This window comes from Pomacea canaliculata, linkage group LG14 (genome assembly GCF_003073045.1).
Source record: "Pomacea canaliculata isolate SZHN2017 linkage group LG14, ASM307304v1, whole genome shotgun sequence".
NCBI lineage: Eukaryota > Metazoa > Mollusca > Gastropoda > Architaenioglossa > Ampullariidae > Pomacea > Pomacea canaliculata.
This window is the reverse complement of record NC_037603.1, coordinates 1582478-1608251: the sequence shown is the minus strand read 5'-3', so window position 1 is coordinate 1608251 and position 25774 is coordinate 1582478. Positions and strand designations below refer to the sequence as shown.

The 25774-nt window shown below is 37.5% G+C and overlaps 4 protein-coding genes across 9 annotated transcripts; 2 read left to right on the top strand and 2 right to left on the bottom strand.

Annotated features, from left to right (window-relative positions):
* Window positions 1-523: 523 nt before the first annotated feature.
* Window positions 524-5535, bottom strand: LOC112555852. The gene is made up of 5 exons (XM_025224392.1): window positions 5187-5535; window positions 4316-4573; window positions 3145-3311; window positions 1669-1782; window positions 524-1173 (listed from the first exon to the last, which is right to left on the bottom strand). Exons 1-5 carry the CDS (start codon window positions 5196-5198, stop codon window positions 1038-1040), a joined length of 687 nt encoding a protein of 228 aa, XP_025080177.1. The 5' UTR covers window positions 5199-5535; the 3' UTR covers window positions 524-1037.
* Window positions 5536-7728: 2193 nt separating this feature from the next.
* LOC112555853 (uncharacterized protein YwbO-like) lies at window positions 7729-10904 on the top strand. 6 transcript variants are annotated; one of them, XR_003097546.1, is made up of 5 exons: window positions 7729-8032; window positions 8395-8554; window positions 8911-9073; window positions 9372-9490; window positions 10416-10904. XR_003097546.1 is itself a non-coding variant. In XM_025224395.1 (5 exons), exons 1-4 carry the CDS (start codon window positions 7827-7829, stop codon window positions 9465-9467), a joined length of 654 nt encoding a protein of 217 aa, XP_025080180.1. In that variant the 5' UTR covers window positions 7730-7826; the 3' UTR covers window positions 9468-9490; window positions 10416-10904. The 6 variants fall into 6 exon arrangements, 4 of the variants coding, with proteins under 4 accessions (XP_025080181.1, XP_025080180.1, XP_025080179.1 ...); XR_003097545.1 differs by having other exon boundaries at window positions 10342-10479; XM_025224395.1 differs by having other exon boundaries at window positions 7730-8032; window positions 9343-9490.
* Window positions 9730-19435, bottom strand: LOC112555851 (transcription initiation factor TFIID subunit 6-like). The gene is made up of 13 exons (XM_025224391.1): window positions 18905-19435; window positions 18138-18224; window positions 17019-17172; window positions 16284-16492; window positions 15743-15808; window positions 15294-15371; window positions 14603-14704; window positions 14139-14263; window positions 13445-13577; window positions 13057-13182; window positions 12117-12290; window positions 11549-11845; window positions 9730-10678 (listed from the first exon to the last, which is right to left on the bottom strand). Exons 1-13 carry the CDS (start codon window positions 19064-19066, stop codon window positions 10502-10504), a joined length of 1890 nt encoding a protein of 629 aa, XP_025080176.1. The 5' UTR covers window positions 19067-19435; the 3' UTR covers window positions 9730-10501.
* Window positions 19436-19692: 257 nt separating this feature from the next.
* Window positions 19693-24145, top strand: LOC112555835. Its single transcript, XM_025224367.1, is given in 6 exon segments — window positions 19693-20196; window positions 20362-20470; window positions 21134-21167; window positions 21169-21201; window positions 21539-21638; window positions 21963-24145. Coding segments are annotated over 6 exon segments (750 nt in total). The 5' UTR covers window positions 19693-20054; the 3' UTR covers window positions 22295-24145.
* The last annotated feature ends 1629 nt before the right edge of the window (window positions 24146-25774 follow it).

Genomic DNA, 25774 nt, shown 5'->3' with positions numbered 1-25774 from the left:
TTGATAAATATTGACTTCTTTTCTTCTCTTCCCTCCCAGTGTGTATGAGGACTGCGGCGAAGATTTGCCTAATATATGCACACTGACAGACATGGGCTGTGTGAGTGTTTGTAAACCTCTATTCGATGATTGTTCCATGTCTCTCACAATATTTGTATGCAGCCTCCTGCAGACACAGCCCGCAGTTTGAACACAAGTGATGAGGCTTGTGCTGTACATGCAATCAAACAAACGAAGAACAAATATGTTTGTGTCTTGGTTCTTTTTTTATTTTTGAAAAATATGGGTGAAGATGTCTGAGAAACTGGCAATTTTTTTTTTAATATGAGAGGAAACATAAATTGTATTTTTTGTCCTCTTTGTTGACTGTTTAAACATGCGACATGCCAAAATTATCTCCGTAGTTGTTGATGTACACGAGTGCGCATGCCCGCGCAGACCAGAAGTAGACCTCGTGTTCCTGTGTTTGTGTGTGTGTGTTCGTGTATGTGTGTGTGCGCGCGCACGAAGGCGAGTGTTTGGGTTTTTTTTAATCTTTGATTTTGAGAGAACAGTTCGGGATATTCTGCTGAATGATTCGAAGATATGTACGATATATTCTACTCTCCCTTCCTGTTCTCCTCATGATGATGATGATAATAATAATGATAATAACAATAATAAACTTGATGAAAACAATGTTTCATCTCGCATATTTTTGCCTCGTAAGTTGGAAGTGGTGTGACAGGTAAAGACAATGTGAAGGCTTTACCCTTAGGTATACCGTGTAGACCAAACCGTCTTCGTAACAACAAGTTTCAGTGTTCAAATCCGCCAGTCGTAGCTGAAGGGCTCGTATTTTATAATTGTTTGAGTTAATTGTAGCTCACATGCCAGCCAGCTAATGTTCTTTGCAGCCGGCTTCAGATCAGTTTAAAAAATTTAAAAAAAAAAAAAAAAAGGAAAGAGCGCGAGTATACAAACACAGAAGACGACTACACTTCAGACCCGTTTTATTGGCAATGGCTGGCAAAGAATGGTCAAGAGTTGTGCATGGGTTAATTAGCCTTGCAGGAACAATAAGTTTCCACGTTGAAAAAACGAAATTCCAACTGACCGACCGTATTGACACATAAGAAGTGGACAGGTGATATCTCGGGGCGACAGGTCCCTGGACACCCCTGGGCTGTTGAGCTGTAAGACAATATACCCGAACATGAAAACTCAAAGAAAAAAGTAAACATGATACCGAAGAAAGAATATTTTAGCTGGCTGCAATAAACCGACAATAAACTCGCGGCTCAAACCTCAACTAGACAATAGCACGCTATATAACCATCCATCAAAAATACCGAAGGCCTTGACATTTCAGCTACTGGAGATCTCTGGACGAGGGTAAGAGATAATTTTTATCTTCTTTCTCACTCACCCTGTCACAATTTTTTTACAATTTAAAATATTTCGAAGGTAACGTGCCTCGAATTTTGATTCTGTTCTGCCCTCGGTATGATGTACCCATGTATGAAGATAATAAAAGCCCAAAGCTAATAACATTCATTCTCTGTTGCCCATAAAGATCTTGTACCCCGATACTTGCGCTACCGAAGATTTCTCGGATCATTTCAAGCTGTTGACAATCCAGCCCTTGAAACATAAGAAAAAAATAAATAAACAATTATTAAAGCTGACCTTGAGCAGGTGCCGACATAAGCCACCTGGAACTTGTTCCCGAAGGAGATGATACTACATTCGACATTGTTGATATCTTTCATGATTCCAGTTTTAATTTGGAATGCTCTGTTTCTAGAGGAGAAAAAACAAAATGAGATTATCAGCGCGTGCTTAGCAGTGCAATTCGTATGAAAATTAAAAGAAGTGACCTATGCCACCGGTGACTAACCTAGGTAATGGAGGGACCTTCTTTGGATCTTCTCACTGAAGACCTTAAGAAGGCGTAGACCACTGGGTTAACATTATTCAATTTGTTTTGGAACTTTGAATTTTCTTGTTAATACTAATGTATCCTAAACCTGGTTTAAAGCTCAACTGCAATTTCATTTTTCTTCATCAGATCACAAGATTAACTTTACAACATGCTCAAAATATTGTATCTACACAATTAACAGTGCTCTATCAATAGTGAGTCATAATTGCAAACACTTTCTTTTGTTTATATTTTTATGTTGGGAAAACAACAAGGTGTCTAGTTGGAAAATCCAACAAGCTGTCATCTCCATATTCTTCTACATTATAAGTGAAACTTGACTACACACATGACTGCATGACTTTAAAATACCCAGAGCTAACCGTCGGTGGTTTCCTCAGGGTACTCCAGTATCCTCCCCTTCTCCCTTTAAAGTGAGAAATTACCTTAAGATGGAGGAAATTTTTCGTCATGACAACAAACCTACCAAGCCATAGGGCCTACTTATATTTACTACAGGGTTGATAGGGGAGGGGGTACCTCCCATCCACCCAAGCTTTTTTTCCGGATAGCCCAGCATTTCTAGGCCGCTGGTGTATGGAGTCGCATGCTGTTATTGTGTGAGATCCCGAAGTGCATTTCCTTATTGCTCCCTTGACGCCATACAGGGATCCTGACTGTCCTACTTCTTCGTCCAAACACTGTATCCGCGAGCGCGCCCAGCGGCGGGGCTGCAAACTTCCGCCTCAGCTTGCAATCATGATTGACAAGCTGCTGCTGATGCAAGAAGAATATAAATAATCTCACTCACTTCATACATTTATACTACTCACACACAAAAATAAAGGCCAGATAGGAAATCGCGTTGTCGAAACCGACCGTCACAAACGGATATTGTTGATGTCGCAACATATCCGAATTTCATCTGCCAATAAATTATGAAACGGATTTCGTTTATAAGCCCATTGCTTTCCAAGATATTGGCAGTTAAACAGCCCAACCCTCGAATCAAAATGCCAAGAGAAACTGTCCGTGCACTTTGACAGGCACGCACGCACACATATCACCTTGCTATTATTCATTGTTACTGTGAGATTATTAATAATAATATCACTACTGATCGTCGATGAGTCGTCAATAAATATTAGTCGGGGTTTTTTGCGACATCTTACCCTGAAGGTATGAATGCTTGCCTGCCTGTTTGTTTTCTCGATGGTTCTCATGGTAACAATGTTACTTACGTCCTGCAACACTGATCGAAGTCGGGCTTTACAACGATCTCGTCAATGCCCTTAGGTTGCACAATTGCGGGCAGTTCGTTAGACCTCGTCGTGGGCTCAACCTCCACCGAATTCATGCTGGTGACGTCATCAGGAGAGTAAAACAGATTCTGGTAGTGCATGTTTACCTGTAAACAAAGACGAGCGTTCGCGATGTTTCAATGCAAGAAAGCGATCGGAAAGTATGAACACGATCGTAAGGTCCACATATTCTTGATGTGTTTGAAATATTACCACACAGACTGCGCATGTCAGTCATTCATTATGCCGAATGTTACACCAGCTGCAAAAGAAATTGCTTCTAAACAGCGCTGTTTACAAACAAAGTTCTTGATTTGTATTTATAGAGAGAACGTATATCTCGACTGAATTATTTGTTTATTTTAACAGTTCCAAAATTTTAGCTCTACTTTGCCAAGTTTAATATTTCAGTAATGCCAGAGCCTAAAGCTGACTCCATGTTATGGACAAAGAACCTAATTGTGTTTCTGTTCATGAGTTCATTTAATTATCGAACCTCGCGATTGTCAAGAATGGTAATAACCACTCGCTTCTTCACTTCCCTTTTCCATTCCTTTTTCCCCTAAGAGTTTGTTTTTTAATCAGCGTGGGAGAGACAGTTTAGGGGCTGGTTATTATCTCCTTCAGCATCAGACATTTTTTTTTCTTCTCGTGGATATCTTTTAATGAATGAGTCACCCACACCAGTTCCAGAGTATAAGGAAATGTTTACAAAGCTGATAACACTTGTGACTAGAGTGTGTTACTCAAGATTATAAGCTTTTTTTTCGGTGTTTTTTTTTAAATGAAAGATAATTCATCAGACTATAATACTTAATTCTTCCAACTGTCTCTATAGCAGACAGAAAATGAGTAAAAAGAGTCTGTGTGTATGTGGACTTTATTTTTAAGCAAGCTCTCAGCCATTGGTATAAAAAGGTGACGAATGTAACAATCAGTATCCAAGTTACTGTAATATATTAGAATTATTTATTTAGATTGTTATATTTACTAGATGCTGTAATGGTTATGCATTCTTATTGGCGTTCACAAAATATTTCATGTAAGAGACTTGCAAGAAATCCTCGCATATTAAGTGTACTAGAGGGTGTAATATATATTGTAACATTACCTCTTCCCAAAGCTGTTTGTCTCGCTTTCCTCCACAGGACGCTGGAGTACAGGTGGCCACATCGTTTGTCGGCAGTAAACGGGGTGGACTTGACCTTGCAAAAACGTCATCAAACAAAGTTTTCTTTCTTGAATTCTCTTCTCCAGACCGAAGCCCATTCAGCTTGAAGGTGTCCTCAAAAAAGTTATTGCGCCTTCCCCAGAAATTCCGTCTAACCGATGATATTGGTCTGGGCAACACCAGAAGCAGCATCCACAGCTGAAAATCAGAAGGGTTGGTAAAGTGAGTAAAAATATTTTCCGTGATTAGGCCTGTATCATAAAGTGTTAAGCCAATATATTTTTAATCAAATAATTTTGCAAATAACTTCGGGGAGGGTTGGTGGTGGTTTTCCAAGTTTACTGCTTACATTCAACACAACATGTTTTCAAGACGTGTTTCTGAAACAGCTTCATTCAGTTTTGCTGCGTATGCGTTGTTCTCTGTTTTCTAGTGTCAGTTATGCGTTTGCGAGGCTGGTCCATAGTTTCTTCCTTTTGGTGTGATATCACAGTTTTTCAGCTTTATCCAGTTTTTCAAAACTATTTCTACAGCGAATTTCCTCGCCCTGTTCCAAACTCCGTTCTGTACACGCATCATCGTGCAATTCACTACATTACAGTGACAACATTACGACCGATGAACCATTTCTCTACTTTGCAGATCACTCTCTGTTCAATACATATCAATGTTTAATGCAAAGTCCCGCAAAGAAGTGAACAAGTTAATTAAAGATACCATCTCTATAAACCAACCTCAAAACACTTCACCAAACGATTGCTACCTGTGTTGCAAGTGTACAAACTTACCTGTGACTGATTAGTAGACTTACCTGTACTTGCATATCTTTTCGCTGCTGAGGAGAGCTGGAACTAACTTCGACAGTGAGGCAAAGGGGACCAAATGACACCTGTCAGGACCCGATATGAGAGTGACTACCTCTTGATCATCGGCCACCATTTATTGCCGCTTGGCAAAGAAGTGGTCGGCTTAACTTTTCAAAGCGTATTAATAATATCTGGGATGTTTAAACACAAGGTTTTTTTCCACGTAACACGCATTCTGATTGGTCAGAAAGCGGTGGAAGTGTGTGTTGTAGACTGAATTTCCTGCACAGCAGTTGACCTACATGTCGCCATGGGACCAGGACACAGGCGATCATCCTTAGGCCAGGACGGGGCAGACACGCTTGACTGATTATTGGGTAAGATAGATGAGGCAGCGGAAAAAACACTTGTTTCGTTTTTTGTCTCAATGTGAGAAACGCTTTCCATGTAATTTTGCGTGTTGAAGTAGATACCTATATCTGTGTCTATATGTGTGTATGTGTGTCGCAACTCTATGCACTCAACTTACTTAACAATTACTGGTTGTAAAATGCATTTGCTCAATCGCTTTCTTTAAAAGTCAGATTTTGTTTCGTGGACAGAGTACAGTAGTAAGCTACTGAAGGAATGTTCAATACAGTATGTCTTCCCCCTCTAGGAGTGTTTAGGTCTCTAAAGAAACTGGACATGTTCATTGAAGATACTCAGTTGCCAGTAAGCCAGGATGAGTGTGATCATGACCAGGATCTGAAGAAGTTGTGAGAAGTTTGCATTCACGGACAACAGACATAAAAAGGTGTAGATAGCGATCAGACTCAACAATGGAGGTAACGCACACCCTCAAAAACTTTCACTTCGAGATCAGCTTGAAAAGGAAGGATGCTTGACATAAAAATATATTTCGTGCATGGAAAGATATTTATACATTCCGGCCCTGCCCAGTTTGCACTGAAAGGTAAAGACAAAGTGTCTCGTAACCTGAATCCCGCAAGGACTCAGGAGTAAGGGGCTCACAATGTCTCGAGGAGAACGTGGGAGGCAGAGCCCGTCTGGATGTATCCAGGTGAGATCGTGGGAATGTCAGTAAATCCACGGCTGACGGAGGACGGGGTGGGGATGGTTGTGGAGGGTCGTCTTCTTGTTTCTCGTGGATTGCAAACTGACATCGTGATGGTAGTGGCACCAAATATTAGTAGTAGCAAAGAGATTATACACTTTGGTAGCAGTTGTAATAGTACCCGGAATTAAAGTGATGGATCTTTAAGATGACTGAGGAAATAATCCAGAGTACTGCCGATAGTGGTGTCATCCCCACACCCAATTAAGTACCCGCCCCCTTTTTTGTGTGTGCAAAGTTTTATCTTTCTCTTCTAACCCCTTTATTATTATTATTGTCGCTTGTTGATACTGAAATTGACGGTAGGGGGCTGGGGGAAGAGATTGTAGAAGGGAAGAACACACGATGTCGCAAGAGCACATGACACACCTTTACACACCTACGTTTGAGGGAATGCCGCGTATCGTCCCCAAATTTCGCCGCAGCCGAGCGTTTCAGTGTCGGTATACTGATTAACCAGGTGACATCAGCCTTGATATATTCTTTTCAAAACAGACGTGAAAACAGCAATCAGCTGGTCGAGTCTGTTTTCTATGAATGGCATCTATATGCGCCGTTGCCCAAAAAAGCTATCGTGGATGCATACCTGCATATACTTATAATAAACAGGTGTAAAGATTAAAGATCCCTAGGATATTATCAAGCGGACCCACTCTACGTATATCAGCGGCTGTGACCTGTATGTCGTTCATCATATCCTGGTATGTGGGAAATGCGAAAAGGCCCCAACCACTCTGTCACCTGCATATATTCGATCCTACTGATAAAAAATAAATAATAATAATAATAATAATAATAATAATAATAATAATAATAATAATAATAATAATAATAATAATAATAATAATAATAAAAAATCAGCAAGCATCCGTTGCTGGTAGCAGACAAAGTTTTTCGGCATCCTAGAACGAGTGAGCTGAATCAGGTTGCAATTTTCTGCACACATACATAACTACTAATGTTTCACGCGAATATTTGTACACAAAAAGACGCAAGCAACCATGTACAGATGCACTTTCCAGCTTTCACAGTACTGCACCCCCCAAAAAAACTACTCTCCCTTTATCCTCTTCACATGTAAATAAACGTTACAAATTTTAAGTAATCTAATCTGCGATTTCAAACTTTGGTTTGGATGACTCCCCAAATTAAAGCGACAATCTCGATCTTTATTAAAACAAAATGAACATTTTGCATTTAAAGGCTCTATACTAGTAGTATGATGACGTTCACTCTTCTTTGTTTGCCGAGCTATATGAAAATACTTCAACATATATTTCTGCGGGAATTACTAGCTTAATTGTGTCCTGCTAATATAACAATTATAAATTATCTATAACTCCGTGCTTGAGGATTCGTATCCCACACACGTCTATGTACTCTCTGTGTTTCTATGACGGGATAACTCCGTGTCGTATCTCAACTGGTTTTCGTCAATGGAGTAGTGTCCCTTGTTTTGTCTAAAGTTCACGTCTGCGGTTACATCGTTAAACTATTTTCGTTTCATTTTCATTCTTTTAAATCAAAGATGGCTGCAAAACCTTTAGTGAACATAGACATCATCAGCGATGTAATGTGTCCTTGGTGCTGGGTTGGCAAGCGAAAGTTGGAATCCAGCATGAAAGCTCTTGAAGATAAAATTCAATTCAGGGTACGATGGCATCCTTACCTACTGCGTCCTGCCGCTCCGCCAGAAGGCATACCCATTCCGTCTGCTTTTAGAAGTGGACCAAGGTATAGCAGAAGAAAGTGAATTCATGATCTAAATTATTAAATTGTTGCCGCAACAACAGACGGTACGGTTCCAAGTCTCACTCTGGGCGAAGTGTCGGAATAGAGAAACAGGGAAACACTGGCATTCACATCAGCTAACATCCACAAAACTACAATTCTCAAAAAATCACATCACTATGTGAGTGGAAAAAAAAAATTACACGTGAATATTACTTTAACTTTTTCCCCAAAAAACACTTTTGGAGAATCCTAATCTATAGCTTTTATCAACATGAAGATCTAACAAGCACATGAAAATGTTTAGACTACTATAGTTGGAGAATGATCAGACTGGAGAGTCTCTGCATCATAAACCGTTTCAGGGTGACCCAGCTGCAACAAGCTGGAGCTGCAGTTGGAATCAATTTTACTTTCAAAAACACCTCTTTCCCAAGCACCATTAGAAGTCATGCTCTTCTGGAACTGGCGGCAGCTAAAGATGATGGAGTAAAACAGAACGATGTTGCAGAGCTACTGTTTAAGGTGAGTTGTTTTCCTATCTTGGATTCCACTCTTTATTTGACATGTTTTTATTATGCCAAAAAAGGTCCTCAGTGTTAATGTGGAAAGCAGAAAGCAGTGTGATCACCAGACTGCAGCATGTGGTTTCTAGCACTCATTGTCCCAGAAGCATCTTTATTACAGATGCTGCAATAAGCTGTTTTCAGTATTTTTAATCCATCACATAATTCTATTTTATGATCAAACAGTTTTTTTTATGCAATAGTTTAGTTTATTCTTTGTTACTCCTCGAGGAGCATAGGGCCCTATGCTCCTCTTTATGCAATAATAAACACCCAGTATTATTTTGGCTCTAGCAGATTTATTGCATTTTTCAGGCATATTTTGTAGATGGCAAGATGCTTACTGATGATGATGTAGTGGACGTTGGCAAGCAGGCAGGGTTTGAGGCAAATGAGATTCGAGCTTACATCAGCAAGCAGGAAAATCTTGATCATGTTGTTAGAACAGCCAAAAGTTGGGCTGACAAGGGAGTGGAAGGTAACATTCAAAATGTTTTCTGTGCGAGATGTGCCAAAGAGTATGAAATATTTGAGTCTGGGTGCTTGTGGAGATGCTACTGTTTTTAAATCTAACCTCATGTACAAATATCCTTGATTGCCTTAAAAACCTCAGTTTCATGAAGAGGAAGAGGAAGTATAGAAAATGTCTTAAGATTTTGTAAAAGATATATGACTTTGTGTGCATCTTGCTTTGCATTGTACACATAAATGTTTATTGATTAGCACGTTAAATGCTTTTCTTGCCAGGTGTACCACTGTTTTATTTCAATGGGCAGCGCATGTTTTCTGGTGCTCAGGATGAGGATGTTTTCAAAAGAATGCTTACTATGGCAGCAGAAAAGTTCCAAGCGTCTACCATTAACAGAGCTTAAATTTTACTTCCTGTAAATAAAATGTGAGTAGCATGCATGCAGTCAGAAATATTTTAAGATGGTCTTCAATAACAAAAAGAATCTTCAAAAAGTTCTTACTCAGGAGCAAAGCACAATCTTGGAACTTTCCATCTTGACACACAAAGGACACATGACCAGAATTGTGTTGTTTTACACCCTTCGTTACTTACTATGCAATAATAACCACAATGCATACAAAACTGACACATTTACTGATAACATAAAACTTAATGTGAACGACTGTTAGCATAAATGTATCTTTTTTAATGTTAATGAAAGAGTTTGAAGAACCAAAGCAACAATGAACAATGGTAATAAAATGCATAAAATCTGACATCATTCTCTTTAAATACAAAATATACAAACATAATAAGACTGTTGCTTTTCTCTTGGCATCTGTATTCAGAACATATATAGACAACTGAGTAAAATCTGTATTACAATTCTGTACAATAACTATAATTGTAACCTTAAGTCACAAAAGAGATCCAGATTAGCCCAGTACATGAATAGCTCAAGAATCTTTTTCCGCCTGGAGGATATTAGCTGTCCTCTCCCATAATACATGCACAGAAAATGCTCATGTCCTTTACGATCTGGTCAGAGAAAATTTTACATGAAAGTAAAACAAGTGGCAGTGACAAGTGGTATACTGTCTTTTGCCATCAAGCACAATGTGTCGAGGCAATAAAAAAAAACAAAACAACCTCACCCTAATCTGATGACCGCATGAATATCAATGTACAAAATTAAATGCTGCAGTGCAGCATGCAAAGTAAGAAATGTATGATGTTAAAAAAAAAAAAAACTGCAGCTGAAGCTGCAATGATTCTCAATGTCTTCTTGCTTACAGTATCCATAAGTACCTTCAGTATACATCCATTCTGCCCATTATTTCCTGTGGGTCATCATAAACATTTCTATCAGATCCAGGGAGTGGGCTCTGTCACACTGTGAGTGCAAGAAATGAAATTCCACCGTTATAGCCTGCCTTCTTCCGAAAACTAGATGTGTCAAGACTTATCTTCAGCCTTGACAGAAAATGAAATGCCCTGATTGAAGATGCTTTTGACCCCCAAGTCTGGTGCAGAAACCAAGGACTGAGGTGTGGTAATAACAGACGAAGCAAGAGTGGACTGGATAACCCCTTGCTCCTGTTTGATGACAACTATCTTCTGACCACCACTTGCCTGTGCAAAGTGAAAGAATTTATAGACATTTCAGACTATACTCAGTTAATAGATTACATAACCTTACAATGCAAAACAATGCTAAATATTTTGGCATGGACTCATATTGCAATAAAATAAAAATGTAATAGCTTCACTTAACTACCAAAAAACAGCTAACTGTGATAAAGCATAAACAAAAATGTAATCTATGAACAATAAAGATGTATTAAATCAGAAGCAAAAATTTCTTATATTTTCTTCAGTCTATTTGTATATGCTTGTTTATGCATGCAAACGAATTTATGTATGATTGCTCACAGATGTATTCTTACACATCATCCAGCCTCTTTCTGCATGTATCAAATTTGAAGGTATGAATGGCGGGGAATTATTTGCTCAAGTTTTGGAATTAGTATCCAAGTGTAAACTGAATCAAGAAATTATACTAAAAAACCCCACAGTTTGCACTTATGTTATTTTTAATCAACAAGATGAAACTTCTTTCTGGTAAAATTTTTGAAATTGTTAGAAAATGTCAAACGCAGTAAAAGTCGTGCTGATATTGGAGCTTTAAAAGTTGAGAAGATTATGGATGAAATAAAATTAATTAGCCACTGAGTTATACAATAAAAAATGGAGGACATCGCAGAAATTGCATGCTGAAGATTTATTAATAGCAATGTTTTCTGTTTTTGTTCTAAATACTGCAAAAGTAACATACACCTGCCGTGAACCAGCACCATCCATCAAAGCCTGATTGGTGAATAATTTCATTTTGTTTGAAATTCTTAAAGCAAGACAGCATCCAAGCATGGTAACAAAACCAGCAAAATCTGGTCAGAACTGTTAACTTCAACTATGTCAAATTAAAATTTCCCCTCAACTCACCTGTACAGTGGGGGCAGTGTTCACCACTCCCTGTGACGTTGTAACCAGCTTGACAATGGTTGGTGTAGAGGTGTTGCCATTTGAGCTGTTGCCAAGCATGCTCGTTGCTGATGAGGTCGGGCGTGGCTGCGTTGTGACAATGACAAACTTTTGTTGTCCTCCCGCACTGCCAGGAGTGCTGGGGGTGCGAGGTGTCTGTCCTTGGGCACTTGTGGAAAAGAAGGAGGTGGTAGAAGGAGTGACTGGTGTGGAGGCACTACCTTGCTGTTGGATAACAAACTGTTGAGAGGTCCGACCCTGCAAATATCATGAAATGATGGACTTGAATCAAAAGGTAACAACTTGTATATGATGCTGAAAAAGCCCTGAAATCTACTAAGACCACTAAAAATAATTTGCAATCTACATCCACTTACACATTCAGCAGTGCATTTTGCATCATTGTTATTAAATTGACTAAGGGCCATTAATGACTGATTTGATTATATATTTTCTTCTACAAATCATTTAAGTGGCAAAGACCATAATAATGATTTTCAAATGCTGCTAATAATCCAAGCAAACTCACAGCTTGTTGAATTTGTAGCGTGGGTCTGGCAGGTACCAGTGAGGGCAAAACGCTGACCTGCCGCTCCTTTTGGATGGAGCTGAGCAGCAGAGGCCCCAGGTAACCGTAGTTGGTGGTGTAATCCTCCACTGTTTCTGGTACACCTGAGGACTTCAGTGCTGATGGCAGATATTTCTGTAAAAACACTCCAAATTTTGTTTTACCTTTTTCACTAACAGTGTTATAAACTTATTTGAGAGTATGGTAAAGGTTCGACAGAATATGTTCTTTTAAACACTGTTGTACATGGGGACAACATTAAAATCCCTAAAGTTTAAGTCACTTTTAACATGGCATGGCCACAAATATAAATCAACTCCCAAAAGATTCTCTAGGCAAGACAAGTCTGCTTGCACAAACGAACAAAAAAATCTATTTTCACTGCAAACAAACAAAAAAAATGTTTAGAACGATTCTCAAAATTGTTGGTCTGCTGCCATCCTGGAAGACATTCATCAAATTACACAAACTTCAATGGCTATTTGAGCGCAGAAAAGATTTGGTTTTGCTTTTTTAGAGATATGCAGATCACTAGAAATAATGTCATTTCTAACAAGGCAAAATAAGGTCTGGGTAAATCCAGCATAATACCTGTGCACCGAAGGAACATATCTATATTTAAGTATCTTATTTGTGCTATCAACAAACCTGAGGACTTTTATTTTACTATCAAATTTCAAATCATATTCTCCCACAATCCATATCCTTCCCACCACAAAAATGTGCATACTTACAGATACCCATAAAGCATTTGTCTTACCTCATTGTAAGAGTTTTTATTCAACAGCCAAGCAAATTTGGGCTTTTTCCAACTATATTCAACTAAACTGTCAAGATTAAAGAGTTAATCAGATGTGCCACGCAACTCAAGCTAAGTCCCTGCAGATGCAAAGGAGCTCACCGAAAGCTGCTTTTTAATATTTTCCGCAGCAATCTTGTCCACGTTGTTAATGATGGGTCCCTCCGTTGCCAACCTCATGCGCTCTCCTAGTCCACTAAGGTAAGGCAAGATGCATGTTCTGATCACCTGTTATATCAAAATAAAACAAACACTTGCAATCTGCTTTATTTACCTTTAAAAACATGCAGACCTTTCCAAAGGGAACATGACAATGGTGCAAAAAAAACCCCCCAAAAAAAACACGTATGCTAGATGTTAGGTTAATGACCTCAGGTAAAAGCTTGCAGGTAACTGCTACTTACAACACAAAATACAGGAGAAATAGATAAAAACACCCATCTATAGCCCTGCACCTATCTCCATAGTTGCAATTGAAACAGATTCTCACCTCCTGCCCCAGTTCTCCAAGCCCTGCCAGAGCCCCATATTGTGTTGCCAAGGAAACCTTGTCATTCTGCAATGCCTCCACAAAAGTCCTTGTCATCCTGGCCTGAATGTTATTGTTATTAGTACTGAAATTCCTGTAACATACAGAGCACTGATAAGTGAAAAATTACAATGGGTACACCAAACTTATGAGTGACAACAATGATTTATAAAGAAATGACATAAAGCTTTGTTGAGCTAAGCACTGCAAGTTACACAATAACCTTGATGGTGAGTTACAAGGCATACATAACACAACTTCTTAGTTAACTGGAAACACTTAAAGAGTGGTCAGAATAAAATTAATGGAGAAAAAAAAACCACTAGTAATTGGCAAGAAGAACACAAAATATCAGCAAGTTTACTGAATAGGGAAATGATTTATCAATGACTTCTTCCTGGGGTTCTAATGCTTGTCAGTGATTATCTTCTTTAAAGTTTCAAACATGCATGCACACATAAGCCTCAAATAGTTTTTTTAAAAAAAAAACAACCCTGAAGTTAAGAAACAAAATTAACTACAAAGTACAGTTGGTCAACAAAAAAAAAAAAACCAAACAAACATAAAGGGGGTGATAACTTTTCCACAAACAACTAAACAATCATGTCACTCTCTCAGACATTAACCTAAATGGTTAAGCTATAAAGGCATATACTTGCAAATGGTGGCCATAAGTCGAGCAGCAAAGTCACGCAAGGCCCAGTGATTATCCATATCTGGCCGCAGACAGAGCTGTCGGCTGATAATGCAAGTGGCCACAGCTGGGATCAATTCATGTAGCTGTGAGACAAAAAGGCAAAGGAATCATCTCCTGGGCTGTTTATGTGCTAAACAGCTGGAGTCTTGAATGTGCATATTTCATGCATAAAATTAGCTCTTACAACTTTGACAGCAGCCTTACTGTCTATGAAAACTAACACGACAAATAACAAAGCTTCACTCTTCCAAAACCAAAATACTGTTAACTTCAGGGATAATTTCAAAGGACTCTTATGACCTCTCTTGTTACAATCATACAAAATAATCTGCTCTGGATCCCTTTCAAGGCCAGTTTCAGTACCTAAATTCACTGACCATCAATGTATTTGATAGAAACAAATAAAATTTAAAATCACTTACATATTTCTCCAAATACAAAGTCTGGTTGTCAAGAAGAGACTTGACCATCCTCATCAAATATATTAACAAAGCTAAGTTGTTCTGCACAACATTAATTTTGACCTGAGGAATTAAAAAAAAAAATTAATCAACCTTGTTTAACATGCTAATTTTCTTAGTACTATGTTACTCCAATTAAAAAAAAAACACGAAAAAAATCCTATTGCAAAAATACATTAAAGTCCAAACCAAAAGCCACCAGAACTGGGGTTAAATCCCAAGGTTAGTCAGAAAACAGTAAAATACAAACATCAGAGTGTGGATGTAGGATTTTAATACTAATAAGTTGGAAGGCTTAACAACTTGGAAGGAAAATGATATGCTGCAAGTAAAAAGTAAAAAAACACAACACAAAAAACGATCAATTTATTACCCTTCCTTAGTCTCTGAATGTTAAAATAATACAGATTTATAATAGGCCTCATTGTTTTAATTAAGTTTAATTTAACTTTAACTCAATTCAGGTAACTTTCATAATTTCTATAACAGTAAAAAAAGATAAACAGCGACCAGATTTTTGATTCAACAGCTTTACAAAAAGAACCAGTTAACGAGAATAAAGTTATTCTCTCATTTTCTCTTTCCAGCTAACAAGATTCTTAGGTATAAGGTGTGTTTTAAAATAAGGTTAAAAACATTAAGACACACTCACTCCCTCTGAAACAAACGTGATGAAGCGAGGCAACATTTGATGAAGACCAGGATCAGTGGCCAGGCTTTGTAATGCTTCCTAAATTCCCAGAAAAGGAACAAATAGTGATACAAATTCAATATAAAATAATATTAAATAAAACTAATATTTAATGCCTTAAATATGTGCATCAAGCAGCAAACAAAGTCATATAATAAAAGCTCATTAAAAAATGTGGTGGCATGATATATCCATCTCAGTACTCTTTTGCTTATTCTTGCCTATCTTCATTATCTCCCTTCTCACTTACAAAAATGTAAGTTCCAATGTAATAAAAAAAAGCTGATGATGCATCATGGTTACAAATAAAGTAGTTGTTAGCAATACCTTTCCCCTTAGTTTAAAAACTTTTTGTTACCACAGATATTTGAAATAATAATAAAGTCAATGGTACAATGTAAACAACTTACCGCTCTTCGAGATTCATCAGGTCCAACACACGATTCGGTGATTTCTTTGTAGTAGAGCTGCTGCTCCTAGATTTTAAGCATAAAAACTTTATAAAGCATAATGAAAACATGAAAAATTGTCTTCCTTTCTTTTCTCCTTTACCCTTTCTCCCTTTATTCTTGTTAAAAAAGTAAACGCTTTTTATTACAGCCAGAACCTATGATGAGAAAACCTGAAGTTTGGATTTGTTGGCACTGAAGCAATCCAAATAACAATCTGGTTGAAATGGAAAAAATTGCACTTAAGAAATATAATTAACCAGTCACATTAGAAACTCTAGCTGGACTATATTTTGAACTTCCTATTTGTCTATTAATTGACAATTCTGCAAATAGTTTTCACTACAATTTTTTATGTGTTCAAAATCTTGGTTTACAAAATACAGAAAAAACACAGACATGGAACTTGAACAGCATTGTTACTTTGGCTCTTGTGATGTTAACCTAGCTCCCAAAACTTGATGAACAGAAAGTGCTGCAAATGCACTGCACAAAGTCTTACCACTGACAGTTCATGGGTGGTAAGGTCCTTTAGCCTGACCATGTCAGCCTTGTGATGTCGGAGTTTGTGGGCTTTGTCATTTCGGTGTCCTTTATCAATCTTGTTCTTAATGCCTGTGTCAAGAATCTCTTTCTTTTGCAATTCTTTGGATGCAGGTGGTGGATTTTCTGGCACTGAAGGTTGCACTCCTTTGATGCTGAGCCAGTGAGCTGCAAAAGAAATTTTACCATGACAGTACTTAATCAACACAAAATTCTTCAAAATAACAACTGAGGATTTCACAAAGCAAGAATTATTTTGCTATCAGGTAATTCTCTTTAGTTTGTATAGTGTCATATCAGTCAATAGTTTAGTTTAGTTTAGTCCTTGTTACTCTTTGAGGAGCATAGAGTTGCAACAACACCTCCCCAGCGGACCCTGTTTTGGGCAGCCCCTTCAGTTGAGCCCATGTGGTTCTGATGTCCTCTGCCTCGCTCTCTATTGTTCTTTTCCAAGTCTGCTTTGGTCTCCCAACTCTCCTATTTCCCCGAAGGTTCCAGTCAAGTGCCTGCTTTGCAATGGTGTCAGCTGGTTTGTGCATTGTGTGTCTTATCCAGCCTATTTTGCCCTTTTTCATGTCTTGGCTAGTGGCATTCTGGTTGGTACCAGTCAATAAGTGTGTGTCATTGCATTTTAGGATCACTTTATGTTTCTGACAGGCAGCATCATGCAACTATTACTTTCACATAAACTTGCCTTTCAACGAACTCTCCAGTGGCACTTTAGGCATAGGACTGTTAATGACCTCCTGAAGATCCAGTTCTTTTTCCTCGTTAAAGAAGAGTTCCCTTCCTCCTCCACTTGCAAAACGAAATGGGATAAAGTCTGGTGCACGGAACCCATAAAGCGGCTGCAAGAGAGATCACCATATGGGATGACAAAAAATACATAGTTTAAGAGAAGTGTGTTGTTGAGCACCACCAGAGTGCTTTTAAAGCCAAATTCTAAAAGACTTTGTGCATCAAGCAGCAAACAAAGTCTGTTATATAATAAAAGCACATTAATAAAGGTGGTGGCATGATATATCGATCTTAGTACTTTTGTGCTCATTCTTGCCTATCTTCATTATCTCCCTTCTCACTTACTAAAACTTAAGTCTTGGTCGTCAAAAGATGAGTAGGCAAGCTGACTTCCCTAAGGCTTTCACCAGCATACATCATAAGCAGAGGAATCTTCCCGACCAGGCCCTTGTTGTTGCACTGTTGCAGTTTCTATAACACCTTTTTTTCTTTTTTTTTTACATGAGCAGGTTGTTAGCTCAAAGCAAAAACCCCCAACCTTTAGGGCCACGGTGCAACATTTTAGTCTGGTCTCTCCCCTGACAGACCTGTTTGGTTTGGTTAGACCTGCCAGGAGCACAAGGATCAACAAGGCGCGCAAGCCACCACACCACTACAAGGTAAGCTGCACCAGCTGGCGGTGGTTGGAACAATATTAGATTCTATTAATTGCATAATAATAATAAGTGGGAATTTATAAAGCGAAATGGAATCCAGCCAATAGATCCAAACAGTTTGCACTTCAAAATAAAATTTATATACCATCCTGTTTCAAAGCAGAAGAGAAAGAAAACACAGCAGAAGCATATGTCAACATGAAGATCCAACACTTTTATTCAAATTGAAGCATGACCACAAAACATAAAACAAAATAAGGGAGAGCTGATCCCCTCAGCGTTAGTTATATTTATGATATGTAACATAAATATGTTATTAAATGGTCTGAAAACTTGCTTACTCATTAAAGAAAACCTTGTATGCATGAATTAAAACATATACATAGACTTGCTATGATAGACTGTTCTGTTCAGCTTACCTCAATATTCTTTGAGCGCAAAGCTACATCAAAATCTGTAGTTGATACTTTTCTCCTTTTTGAACGTTGTGAAAACTTTTTTGCCTCCTAAAGAGAAAATCAATGCTTCATCAATGTGGATTATGATGACTTTGATCATATCTGGACATGTCTCATTATATCTGAGATAATGCTTTAAATATGACAGGCAGTTTTTTATCTCAGTAAATAATAATCATGATGCCACTATCAGTAATAAGTCTTTAATATTATAATGGAGCAAAACTTTAACAAACAGCAGTATAAAAATATCTGCAACAATTTTATAAAACTGTTGTTCTTTATTTTTAAAAAAAGCTACCCTACATTCCAAAACAAAACTGTTCAGCAGCATCCATAATGATCATGACAAGTATAAAAACAATGAATGACACAGTTACAGCTGACATTCACTCTCACATCTGACAGAAATTCCAATCTGAAAGCATTGACAAACTACTTAAAAGTTTGCCCCATAAAAAAGACTTTGTGACAAACTACGACATCTAACATTAAAGCGAATGTTTTTATTTTTACCCTATCTGATGAATAAAAATGGTGCATGCACATATTAACTACGCTCTAAATCCTGCAAATAAAAAAAAATTCTTCAAAGAGTATATTGGCATTGCATCAAAATTTCGTGTCAGGTTGTCCAGTCTAAAAGAGGTACACAGTCCCTGTTGTATGATTAAGTAGTGCTATAACCTGGTGTTTATTCAAGGCAAATAACAAGCAGTATCCCTCACCTGAACAATCTCTTTTAAGGAGTACGTGCATTCTTCTGCGAGAAAAGCAGCTGCCTCATCAGACAAGTTACCGATTCCAACAGACTCGGCAATCCCACGAACTGACTCAACAGTCAAACTGCTTCCAACTTTCTGCTCCTTTCCTTCCTTCGACTCAGCCATGTCAGCCGAAGTGATATTTGTCACATGAGGTGCTACCTATGTAGTCTTACAAACTGGTGAGACTTTTCATATTTTCTGCTATTTAGACAGCCCGCCAGAAGTTGCAATTTCTTTGCAAAAGCGAGTAAAATTATTGATTCCTTTTGCTATAAATATAGATCAAATATGGAATGTAACAGCCTCCATACCAAAAAGAACAATGTTTTTTCGAAGTCCTAATGAAAAGGATTCAATCTAGTTAACACAGATCAATCAAAAGGTTACTCATATTAAACTAGGCATCAAAAAGGAGACACGACCAAACCATAAAGTTTAAACGCCGCCATTTTTCCTCGACAGCCATCTACCTTGACCTAACTAGGATAATCGAATCTGTTTTCTCGGCGAATCACGCGAGACAAATCTTTCGATTGCCCCAACCCTAACACAGTGTATGTAGTAGGAGCATGGACGTGTATAAGTGGACTGCTGTCTGTCTACCAAGATTAAGGCTTAGCATCTTGCGAAGTTCTCTGCTGTTTGTATCGGCGAGCCTAAACAAAGAATGTGAATAAAGCGGAAACTTTGTATCATCTGCCTCATTTTAGTAGTTACATGTAACTGGAAAAAAAAAATCGTATGCTAGCAGTCCATGCAGTAATTCAAGTTCGTGGTATGAGCTTTGTTCCGGGTTAGAGTTGAAAATATTTTGACTGAGGGTGCAAATTCACAACTTCCAAGATGAATATAATGGATTCTTTTCTAAATGCATATTGGTATAAATGTGTTACTTATATGGCACACGAAGTTTGGTGGCATGGAGCAGATTAGTAGCAGACGATCTTATCCGCCGGATGTACAAGTACTGTTGTTGGCTGTGACGTACCGCTTAGTTACAGGATACATCACACCAACAGCTTACAGACGGACCTCCGTGGTCACGGTTGCCGTCATGCATGACAGCAATAAATTGACCATTCAGTTCCGACTTCAGTTGTTTTGAAACAAAATGGTTTTATTCATCAATGTATACGTTGGCCAAAGAGTAGAAGTTTACTGGGGACATGGAATCTTCCGTGGAACAGTGATGTATAAGGGATGCTTAGCAACAAAACACGGAGACTGGGTTGGAATTGCTCTCGACAAGCCTCGTGAGTTGTTAAGTACAAAACAAAAGTCCGTCTAATGAATTAATATGCTTATTTTTTTCTTCCGTGGACTTAAGAAAGTTGACGATTGTCTATTTCTTGAAGGAATTAAAAAACTCAAAGAAATTATTATTTGTATTTAAATCATACCAATTTCTTTGCCTTCAGTCGGGGAGCACAATGGAATGTTTCTTGGTCGGCGGTATTTCCAGTGTCGAGATGGGCATGGAATATTTGTGAGAGCTGATAAAATTCGTTTTATTTCAATTGTGAGATGGTAAATATGCCCATTTAATACAATTATTTACAACCTATATATTGCACTTAAACCCAGCAAACATGCAAGCTAAAAACATTAATTGGCCCAAGCTTGACCGAATCTTGCGTGTTTGCTGGGAATATAATTTAAATCAATGTAAAAGAAAACATGTGCAACATACTAACTCTGATTAGTAGTCGATCATTAGTAGTGAATGATATCTTTTAAATGCATCAGTTAGTATCGCTGTACCATCGTGCACACATAACTAACAAATTTCAATCAAGGGTATGAAACAAATAAGTACTAAAAGCTCACTAGATAATCTCTTTTTAAAATTTAATACAGTTTCAGCAGCCATCTGCTAGTGGCATCCTTTTGTTAGGCTGATGCATATGCATATTATCACTCCACCTAAGTTAGAGCTATAATGTTTCACAAATATATAGTTTTGGAGGCAATTCGTGACTGCTAGAATTCAGTCCATGGATTAGGGAAAGGAAGATCAAGGGATTCAAACCAACCCAGGTGACTCCAGGTTACTGTGGGCTGATCTAATGGGGTACAGTCAAGTGAAGAGCTAAGCAATATTTCCCTTAGTTTCTGCTTCATTTATCACCTTATTTTCAAAGCTACCCAAATGTACATTGATAAATGTTTTTGCATGTGTGTGTTTTACAGCTTATATGATCGATACCATAAGGTGGACAGTAAGTCAGTGGCAGAAGAGCCACTTTTTGCGACATCAAGTAAGTCTAAAATGGTCTGAATTTAATTTAACCTTTATTCTGGGATAAATGTGTGCATGTGCATGAATGGCTGTGAATATATATTTTTTAAACTTATAAATAATAAACATATATTCTGAATCTTTATTCCTATTTTTTTTTTATCGTCTGATGTGCTATTATGGGGCATGTTTAAATGCATTAGGCAGGTTTCCTCATAGGTTACTTTTACATATTTACCACACCATTTTGAAGGAAAAAAATATAGTGTAAGAACAGTTGCTGTGCCTTATATTTAACAAGTGGAACAGTATTTGAGGTTGTGCTACGTCAACTGTTTTCCTTTTTAAACTTAAAGATGGCTGTATTTTACAATAGGACCAGAGATAAAAATGGCCCACGTGATCCTATTGTTTTGACATCCGGTGATTTTCAACGTGTGCACAGTTCACTTGGAGGTATTTCACTCTAGCTTGTTTAGTGCAGTTTATATAGAATTTCATCATACATGCAACAAAATAATCAGTTCTTATTGTGTTGTGTCACCTTTTGTGGAAGTCAGAGATGGCTCTCTAGAAATATGTAAAAAGGTGATAAGGAAAAAAACTAAAGAGGAAGAATGTAATAAACAGACATAGAACGTAGTTCTTTTGAGATGATGGACCAAGTGCTTTAAGTCTCTTGTGGTATAATGAAGTTTCTTAGAATAAATTGTTTTAGTTGGAATCTATGGATACTGAAAAATAAATCCTATGTCTATACTTCTTTTTGTTAATTTATAGATTATACTACAAGAAGCTGCACTTTATGGAGCAAGCCTATTCAGCATCACAGGAGGTATTCTATTAGCAAACATGTTCCTGCTGCCACCATGCTGAACCCTGGCACTGCCATGGCAAGCATACGCTACTGCTCATTTCCTGTACATACACAGTACAGTATCCAGGACTGTTTCGTCAACAAGCCTTCTGTTCCAAAAATTCACATGCCTCACTCTGCACTCGTGAAACAGGTGCAAAGAGGTTGGACTGGTGCTCATTATGTCAGAGAAATGTCAGTAGACACAGGCAGAGATTCCATGAAACTGTCACAGTGGAATGATATATCACCATGAAGAAAGTAATAGTATCATTTCCTTCTACTTTTAGAAAGCGGAGATGAGGTGGTAAACGATGTGTGTCAGATGCAGTTGTGTGGAATTTTTTCAGATATGGAGTTATACAAGCCACAAGATTTTATGTTATTTAAGTAGAACAGTGCCTTAGATATATGTGTTGATGTTATTAAGAATCTGAGTTTGCTCTCAGGAGTTTAAAATTTGATTTGGCACTAAATATCCTATTTAAGCCGATGATTGTCTCAAAAGAATACAGAACAAAAGAGTTTGAAGAAACATGAAGGGTGCATCATAGCTTTGCTTTGTTGTGGGCAGCGGTGATGTTTGTGGGGTTAAGCCGGTCTATGTTTTTAATCTGCTGCCTTACATTTTGTAAAACTATTTAATAAACAATGCTACATTTTTTAGTTTATGTCTTTTCATCAAAACCTGTAAATCCTTCTTGATGCTTTTAATAAGTCCTCTGTTATCAACACTAAACAATGTGCAATAAAAACTAGGCAAAAACCTCTGAAGGAATGAGTTTAAAGAGAGCTCTAAACTTTAATGTTGGCATTGCTAGTTTCTGCAAGAGTATAGAATTAAGACATATATTCTGCACTTCTTAATACATCTGGTAAGCTGAAACTGAAATGGGAAATATTTATATATAAACCTTTATTTTTTTTGACTGTGATATCAATTTATTCTTCCTTTGTTTGTTTTTTTGACATCCTTTAAGCAATGAATACTTCTTTAAAACATACATTTCTTGGCCTGCGTGTCCATGCACTCATCATAAAATCCATCATGCCTTATCAATGTTCTTGCTATTTTATTACTTTTATGTTCATTAAATGTTTTAAAACTATCTTTGCATGTGCCATTTTGTGTGGATGTACGTAAACGTTGGTATCTATCTTAAGTACTAAAGCACCGCAGATAAGTGTTATTATTTTTAGTTTCAGTCTCTCATGCTTCATGACAAGTTATTCTACTTCCTCTATTTCCCCAAAAGAAAACAAGGATGGAATCTTGACACTTACCAGGACTTCATCCTGCTGCTTAGATGCTCTAAATTCCACATCAACAAGGCCAACATATCCAGCAACTATGATCTTTTAATGAGTCTGAGGTCAACACAAGACAGCAATGATGCCTTCTCATAAAGAACGCAGCTGTACTCAATCAATGGACTGAATATTGCTAAGATCTGTGCAACTTGCAGGTGAAGATGGATGCTAACATCCTTCAAAACAAGCAGACTAGAACCAGCAAACATGGAGACCTGCAAGTCTTATGGGAAGAGTGGTACGTAGTCTGAAGGGAGAAAAGTCCCCTGGCATTGACATCTTCCAAGCTGAGCTGTTAAAGCAGGATGTCGATAAAACATCAAAAGCCTTGCTTTTCTGTGCAACAGAGTCTGGGAAAGCCAAGAATGGACGCAGGCACTAGTCATACCCCTTCCAGAATAAGAAAACAGCAAACAGTGCCAGAACTACAGAACCATAACCTTATTAGCCACCCATGTAAGTCATATTGAAAGTAATACAGAATTGTATCAGCACCACCGCTGTGGAAATGGTAGCAGAAGACCACGTAGAGCACAGTTGAGCAGATCATCAACTATCATATCCTGATAAAGATGCACCTTGTATATACTGTATATAAAGATAGATAGGAATGTGTATAATGTATATATTTTGAATATCTCAATACCCCTTAGATGGCGACAGATAAAGAATCTTGAATCACCAACAGACTGACCGACAGATCCAATACATATGGAGTGGCTGCCAGTGCTATCAATAGCAAAGTCACTGCCACTGACAAAAGAAAAGCAGATGTCTACATGAACAGAGTATGGCTAAAGAGTTTTAAACAAACAGTTTAAGTACTTGGGAGCTTAAGACAAGATCCTCCTCTGAAATAATGACATTTTAAAAAACTAAATGTGCTTGAAACTTTATGGATAACGTTACATTATTAGAGACAGATGATGGAGTTTTCAAATCCAGTAGCCATCTGTTCACAGCGGATTCAAAATGACTGGCATTTTGAGAATATCTAACACAAGACAAAATAGTTTGAATATTTGTAGCAAACAAAGTAGTTACTATCATTTTTTATGTCATAATTCAGAAAGGGATAGCAAAACAATATAGTTTTAAGCTTTTATGAAAATTTTTTTTTAATCATAATGCTGTAACTACACAATATCTGGTGTCTAACATGACATATGACAAAATTATCACTACACCCATGGTAGCTTTTAACCAAAAAAGGTTCTGCTAATTGCATGTCAAATCGGTTTATCTTGGAAACTGTACAATATCATTTTGATTGCTTGAGAAACAAGCTCAGTGCATCAATATGAATGTTTGAGAAAATTCACACTCGAAAACAATTTCTAATAATGCTTGCCAATCTGGAGAGGAGAATTCAGGCATTCTAAAACAAGTCCCTGAGGAGGCTGCTTTGTATCTCATACAGAGGAGTATGTTTGCATTGCTAAAATACTTTATTAAGTGTTCATGCACCAAAATTCAAATCTGTAAAAATACCAACATTTTAAGACAAACATTCATTTTCCATCCTCTTTAAAAACATAAAGACAAAACTTGAAGAGCATCTACTTTGAAGCAGATATTCTAGCCATCATCAAAAGCAAGATAACTGCTGTGAAAATAAAGATAAATAAAAGTTATTGTGATTTCAGTAAGTTAATAATCATTTCTCTTGAGATTTCTGCTGTATGCTTAGAGTAAAATCACTACCCCATGTTGTGCCTACTTCTAAAATACAACAAGACATTAACAGCTCTGGTATGAAAAGTAGGCATCAATATCAAACACATTCAATGGAGTTTTCACAGAGGAGTATGTGTAGCTAATAGAATCCATCAAATTTGTATTGCACAAAACTATGCTTGTTTGTCAAAAAGGTGAAAAATTGACTTTGTTCTAGATGTACAGTTTGTTTTAAAGAGACAGGAATGAAGATTAGCAGAAAGGGTAAATTATGAGCTTATCTTAAGCCATTGGACAAACAGGTTTTCAAAAACTTTTAAAAATTGAAAAGCTTACGAAAAAGAACCAAACTGTGAAATCTATATTAACTCTATTCATAAACATGAATCATCAACAAACTACATTTACTTGGGAGATGAGCAAGAAACTCAAACAGTAAAGAAGTTAAACTGTGAAAAGTATCTGAACTATGAGTATTTTTTATCTGTCTTTAGCCTCTTTTTATGTTAGAAAAGCAACTGCCCGACAGCAAAGAATAAACTCCTTTCATATTATGCAGCTGCCTCATGGTAGCCACCATCCCCTGGTGGTTAGTTATTGCTCAGCTTTGAAGCTGAAGGTTGCCAGATATGAGCTGGAAAATTCTTCTGCTCATCCAGCACATAGGTATTTGATGTAGCAAAGAATGTAAATTGCAGGAGAAAGGGGTTGAGCTCCACTTTTCCCACCTAAGTCTTAGTCACAGCAA